The sequence below is a fragment of the Lytechinus variegatus genome, chromosome 14, assembly GCF_018143015.1.
Source record: "Lytechinus variegatus isolate NC3 chromosome 14, Lvar_3.0, whole genome shotgun sequence".
Taxonomy (NCBI): Eukaryota; Metazoa; Echinodermata; class Echinoidea; order Temnopleuroida; family Toxopneustidae; genus Lytechinus; species Lytechinus variegatus.
The window spans coordinates 21,131,692-21,138,660 of record NC_054753.1 but is presented as its reverse complement, the minus strand read 5'-3'; the positions used below and the strand labels follow the sequence as shown (position 1 = coordinate 21,138,660).

Here is a 6,969-nt window from a genome sequence, read left to right as displayed (position 1 = left end):
AGAAACATTGATAAAGACACCCTTACTACAAGAAAACAAAATGAAAAAAGATAGAAAAATACACAAACAAAGAAAAAAAAATAAAACACAGAAAGAAATAAAGAGAGAGAGAGAGAGAGGGAGGGGAGGGGGAGTTGTGAGAGAATATAACGTCGGCCTTGCGCCAAAAGGGCCTTAACCCGATTTTAGGGGTTCTGAATATTTTATAATAAGTTTCACACATTTCATGTAAAACTTAATAACTTAACACGTTTATCGAAATTGGCTTCAAAAGCAAAAAAACGACCACAAACTTTTGATTATTAGAGAGGCCAAAACCTTTATAAACGCCATTATCTCGGAATGGCCAAAAGCAGTTAAGGCCCTTTTGGCATAAGGCCTTATTAAGATGAGTGGATGAGTGGATCAGGAGTACATGAGATGAAACCCGAGCGAGAATCAGAGATGAGAGACAGATACAAATATTTTTTTAAATAGAATTATCACAACACAAACATTACTGACTAATTTTCTTTTACTCAAAAAATGTAAAAAAGCATAAAACCGCAATTTTACAAAACAATATCAATCGACATACTGACTCAGAATTTCCATTGAAGATTTTTGTTCTTGCTACCGAATAAGATCTCTTAAAAATAGACCATTTAAGTTAGGTTGCCTCATAGAATCATTTCTTGATAGAGAAATAGAGATACAAACAATATTGAAATTATAAAATCATCCATGCTGGAATTTTTACACAAATTCATGGTAACAAAAAATACTTTTGTTTACATAATCAGATATTTAAATGATGAAAACAGATTCTGTGTGTCTTTAAAGAAAAAAAATGGAACATTTAAGTCGGGTAACCTAATAAAATGTTTTCTTGATAGAGAAAAAGAGATGCATAAAATATTGGAAATATCAAATCATCCATTCCGGGATTTTTGCATATATGAATGAAAAAACATGGACAATTGACTCTTTTTGTTTTTTTACGTAATAAGATCTCTCAATGAGTTACACAGAATACTGTCTTTTAATAAAGGAAAATTCGAAAATTCAAGTCAGGTAACCTAATAAAATATCTTCTTGATAGAGAAATATAATTGCATGCATACAATATTTGAAGGATACAATCACCCATTGTGGGATTTTACACATATACACGAAAATGCCTGACACCTCTTATCGATGAATAAATACAAAACGCGCAGTCAAGTTCAAAGGTAGTTGATATTACCCAGTCTGATAGGCAGCGGATGCGGGGGGGGGGGGGACGGGGAGACGTGTCCCCCCTAAATTTGAGGTGGGGGACGACCCCCCCCCCCTAATTCTTAGTTGCTAACTTTTTTGCTCGTCATTTTTTCTTTCCTGCGTCACCCCCTAAATGTTTTGGTTGATGGCCTTTTTTTTTCCTTGTCAAAGATTTTTGGTGGTCCCCTAAAATGTTTGGCTTCCGCCGCTAATGCCCGGTTCCATTGTTTTAAAGCGTTCAAACAGGGTGTGTCTGACTTGTAGTTGAATTTGTATTGAAGTACAATAATAGTATGAAGCTGGGATGCTGGATCACTGCGTATTAACACGAACTGGACGTTTCAATATACATTAGTACTGAAAGACATATGCTTTATATTCGTTGGAATTTAAATCTCGTGTTCGTAAATTGATTTAGCGATGGCTGAGAAGTGTGAATCAGACAAAGTTTCAAGCTCTTCACCGAACCTGATATGTCCATTATGTCTTGATATATTTGTCGAGGCGACGATCTTGCATTCATGTGGACACACATTTTGTAGGCGATGCCTCAACAAATACGACCTAACCCACCAGGATCTTGATCACATGGTCTGTCCTCTCTGCAGGGAGATCACCAAGTTGTCCGCCAACCGTGTCGATGATCTCCGCCTCAATGTCTCCATCAACGGATGCGTAGACGATTACCACGCCAAGTGTGGAGGGATGAATGCTGTCCTTGAGATGTGCCAGAAATGCACCCCTTGCAAGTCTCTGAAAGACGCTGTATCATTCTGCAGAACATGTAATTATTACATGTGTGATGAGTGCTTACATTGTCATCAACATCTTACAGTCGTATTCGAAGGTCATGAGATTGTCTCCATGGATGATGTCATCGAAGGGAAGGTCAGCATTGGTCATTTATTCGAGAAGTGTTCCATCCACAAACCAGAAAACAAAGATATGTTTTGTGAGGATTGTAAGGTCCACGTCTGTCACAAGTGCGTACTCGTTGATCATCAAAATCACAAAATCAAGAACCAGGTTAACTTTGAGCAGGAGTTGCGACGGAAGGTAAATTTATTCATAACCATCACAGTAAAAACTGTTTAAAAATACATATCGCTGTTTACTATTTGAGCCTTACAGTAGTTGTTTAGAAGTGTAAACAACCTTGCTTATTTTTTTTTGAGAATCAATATCAAATTCAAACTGTGCTTATTAACATTTTTTAATCACTTGCGTATTCTATTAAACAACTACCTGTAGGATTGAACACCATTGTATAGAAAAATTAACAACATTTTATACACACATTTTATGCAAGGCTATTTTCTATTGAAAGTTTGATTGAGAATTAAATGTTTAAACTCAAACTTTGCGGTTTAAGAGATTAAATTATTTAAATTAGTTATGTAAGTTTTAACAGCTTGCATATAAATTTCAAACAGTATTTTTACTGCGTATAAAAGGTAGATTTGGTATGCATGGTTATACACTGATATCAAATATTGAGGGTGATCTTTGATATCGAGAAGAATAAAGAGCAATTATAGTTTTTGATAATGATTATGATTGTGAGGACGATAATAATGAAAATAATTGGACTATTACTACTAGTGCTACTACTACTACTACTACTACTACTACTACTACTACTACTACTACTACTACTACTACTACTACTACTACTACTACTACTACTACTACTGCTGCTGCTACTACTACTACTACTACTACTACTACTACTACTACTACTACTACTACTACTACTACTTCTACTACTAATACTACTACTACTACTACTACTACTACTACTACTACTACTACTACTACTACTACTACTACTACTACTACTACTACTACTACTTCTACTTCTACTACTACTACTACTACTACTACCACCACTACTACTACTACTACTACTACTACTACTACTACTACTACTAGTAGTAGTAGTAATACTACTACTTCTACTTCTACTACTACTACTACCACCAGGGGCGGTTCCAGCCTCTGCCAATGGGGGGGAGCCCGATTTTTCTCACCTATATTTTCCCCGAACGGTCGCTCAAAGTTGATTGTTTCTTTGAAAGGGTTGTCCCATGCAGTGGCGTAATGAGCCAAAAAATTTGAGGGGGCTCGAAATGGCGTATCGCGTAAAATTGATAAGAAGTAATATTACATGTATATTTCACTCTTTTCCCTTTCCTATTCTCTTTTTTCGTGATCGTGATTTTTTTTTTGGGGGGGTGGGGGGCAAAACGCACATGTCCTAACAGTAATTTCTTAGCTTTATTCTTATGTAATAATTTCATAAGCCCTATTAAAATAGTGTGAGCACGAAGTGCGAGTTAACAATTTTGAAATTTCATGTATTTTGTCCTGAAAATTCATTTGAACATTTTGGGCAGTGTTTGTAAACTTGAAGAAGATGCGTATGTAACTAGATAATTACTGCGAACGCGAAAAGCGAGCAGATATTTTTATAATGCGTTCTGGCCTTCTCGAAGAGGGACCTGTTAAAGACAATTTGCAGTTAGCCATATACATATTTCAATGATTATATAATGCGAGCGCGAAGCGCGAGCTGAAATTTTTTGACGTTCCGGCCTAAAAAAATAAGGTTTTATGCATTTTTTGTAATCATGAATGGTATAAGTATTATAACCAAACAATCGATGTGAGCGCGAAGAACAAGCGGAAAGAAAAAATTGATTTCAAACTTAAAAACGTGACACTCTCTTCATGTTTTGTAAATCATGAAAAAAATGGGTATAACTTGATATCATCCTACATTAATAATGCGAGCGCAAAGGGTGAGCAGAAAATTTTTGATATTCTGATCTGACACTGGATATATAGGCTCATAATGATTGAAAGAGAGAACAAGCTGCGTATCTGAATAAACATGCTTGCGCGTGTTTTAGATTTCGACCTAGAATCTGGGCATTCTAAATACCCTTTTTCATCATGAAAATCAATAAAGCGAGCGCGAACCTCGAGCTTAAAATATTTGATATTCCAATCTGAATAAAGGTCAAATTAAGCTCTGTATTTCAAGCACTTTGTAGGAAAAATATGAGGTGGATATGAATCACAGTTAAAAAAAGATCTGATATGTTTCATTATTATTACTTTGAGTTTTGACATAGGACAGGGACATTCTAAGAACATTATGTCATCATATTTTTGATAAACTGTCATGAAATGGGGATTTTTAGTAGTTTGTTATATAATTAATATTGAGATACACAAATCAAATCACCAATCAACATGCGAGCGTGTAGCGCTAGCTATTACGTTTTGGCAATTTGACCTGAATAGGGATATTTGAAAACTTTATGGAATGCAGGAAAATAATAGGTACCTGACAAATCAAATTTTGCGAGCGCGCAGCGCGAGCAGAAAATGTTAATATTCAGAAGATAAAACAAATTCTTGCAGAGCACTTTTAAAAATCAATCTGTAAATGAAATAAAATAATTATAGTTTGAATATCCGAGCTGAAATATGTTTTGTATATTGACTACAAAATTTGATATTTAAGTTCCATATTGAGCAAAATATATTAATCCCCTAAAAGGCAATGCGAGCGCGAAGCGCGAGCGAAAATTTTATACTGTACAGTGGCATGAAATATTCTTTCCACTCATCTTATTTTATTCATTCGCCTTCCTCCTCTCTGATGTTCCCCCTTCTTTTTTCTTCATTCTTTTCCCTTCTTTTTCCTTTTTTTCTTTCTTTCCCCCTTTTTTCTTTTTTTTGCTCCGCCAATAGGGGGGGGGGGGGGGGGCCGGGCCCCTTGGGCCCCCTGGATCCGCCTATGACTACCACTACTACTACTACTACTACTACTACTACTACTACTACTACTACTACTACCACCACCACTAATAACTAATGATAATAATATTTTTAATAAAAAACTAAAATAGTGATAATCATTATTATGATAATAATGGATGCTGTTGATTACACAATGATAATGATTATAATTTGTAATACCATCATCAATATTATAACTGTTGCATCTAATCCAGTTGTTCTTCATTCTTTATGTGAATTACAGTGATGCTTACTATCGTTATTGTTTCAATGTGACATGCAATTTATGGATATATGTGGTCTCTTTTCGAGCTTATTCAGAATATTGTCTGTTACTCTGTGTGATTTACTTTCGTTTCGTATATAATTTGTTGTTTTATCATTTAAGGATCCAAATCTAACTCGCTGTGTTTACTAACTTTACTTATCACACTTTCAATTCATATAGGTGACAGGCCTTGCCCAACGCTGTGCCGACAAGAAAGCAGAGCTGGAGAAGAACATTCAGAACATAGAAATACAACGTCATGAGGTACACACTGCAGTGCAGACACTACTAGATGATGTCAGGCAAGCCTACAGCATCAAGGCCAAGGAGCTGGAAGAAAATCTTCGAAATCTCACCGACCAAATACATGCCTTACAGAATAGTTTTGATGACGACCTCGACGTCTTGAAGTTAAAAGATCGACAGAGGATCAAGAGTATTTGTAGTTCAATTACTTTGGTAGATAATGACAGACTAGGTCATCTTGAGACAGACACTCTATCTGCTCATACCTTGCTCTGTGAGGAGCTGGATGTCATGCTGAAGGAGGTTACTGATCACACTTCTGCGGAAGCTATTACGAAGAAAGCACGGGAGAAGAGGTTCAAACCAGCAGATGATACTCGTCTTGACCTCGGGAGCATCTCAGGATCAGATCCCAAGATGGAAGTCATTCAGCGTGTTGATCTACGGGGAGGGATGCACGGTATGGCAAGGTACTCCCATAGCACTGTCGCTATCGGGTATGGGTGGAATGCACAAGGTATTGATATCATTGATTCAAATGGTGGAAAGCAGCGATATAGTAACATATCAGCTTTAAATGACATCAATTGTTATGATCTGGTTTTGCAACGGGACGGGGCGTTTTGCGTGTCGACTGGTAATACAGAAGCCCACATCTACTCTCCCCTTGGCTCTAGGAAAGCAACAATCCACGTGAGAAACAGTCTATCTCTTAGAGTTAACAGAAGTCCATCAGATGAAATCATCATTAGTAAGTATAGAAAAGAAGTCTATATCTATGACCCGACAGGATCCACTCTTAAACACACTGTTCAAACAAAGCACAATACGAATCAGGCATCTACCACCAGGACGGGTTTGATCGTCACGAGTTCATGTCATTTCGATCCAAGCGTGGTGACGGTCTATGACAGGGATGGGAATGCTGGTGAGTCTCTACAAGCTCCAGAGGATGTCTACCTGTATGCTACCGTGGATGAGCAGGACAGGGTGTATGTAGCGAGTGTTGATATGAAGAATAATAATGTCGTGTTCAGACTCTATGATCTTGATGGTCTGAACCTGAAGGAAAGAGTTGAGTTCAACGCACTTAATATGACATCGGTTTGGAGTTGGCACTTGGTTTCCCTCTCCCCAGACATGCTCGCCTTTGCTTGTTGGAAGAAGTTAATTTTCATCAAAGTATCACTGTAATCCACGTTATATTTTACGTTATTTGTTTGTTTGTTTGTTTTTTTTTTTGGTGTGCACCTCCTTAGTGTGGTAGTCCTCTCACTTAGACTCTGAAGGTTTTCATTTATTTGGTAATAATTACTGCTTGATTTTGGTATTTGTTATTATAGATTGATGTTTTATTGGTCAAGGAACAGTGTAGACAATTTTTAGATAATAATTTTGTTTCGATA

General features: G+C 36.7%; 1 protein-coding gene across 1 annotated transcript; it reads left to right on the top strand.

Moving 5' to 3' along the window:
* The first annotated feature begins 1,659 nt into the window (after positions 1-1,659).
* Positions 1,660-6,757, top strand: LOC121427898 (tripartite motif-containing protein 45-like). Its single transcript, XM_041624471.1, has 2 exons — positions 1,660-2,295; positions 5,498-6,757. The coding sequence occupies exons 1-2, from the start codon at positions 1,660-1,662 to the stop codon at positions 6,755-6,757; spliced, it is 1,896 nt and encodes a 631-aa protein (XP_041480405.1).
* Positions 6,758-6,969: the final 212 nt, after the last annotated feature.

Bases quoted from the DNA above. Each gene is read 5' to 3' on its own strand.
- LOC121427898 (XM_041624471.1), top strand. From the start codon at position 1,660: ATGGCTGAGAAGTGTGAATCAGACAAAGTTTCAAGCTCTTCACCGAAC. The intron at 2,296-5,497 runs GTAAATTTATTC...CAATTCATATAG, and splicing joins AGCAGGAGTTGCGACGGAAG to GTGACAGGCCTTGCCCAACG.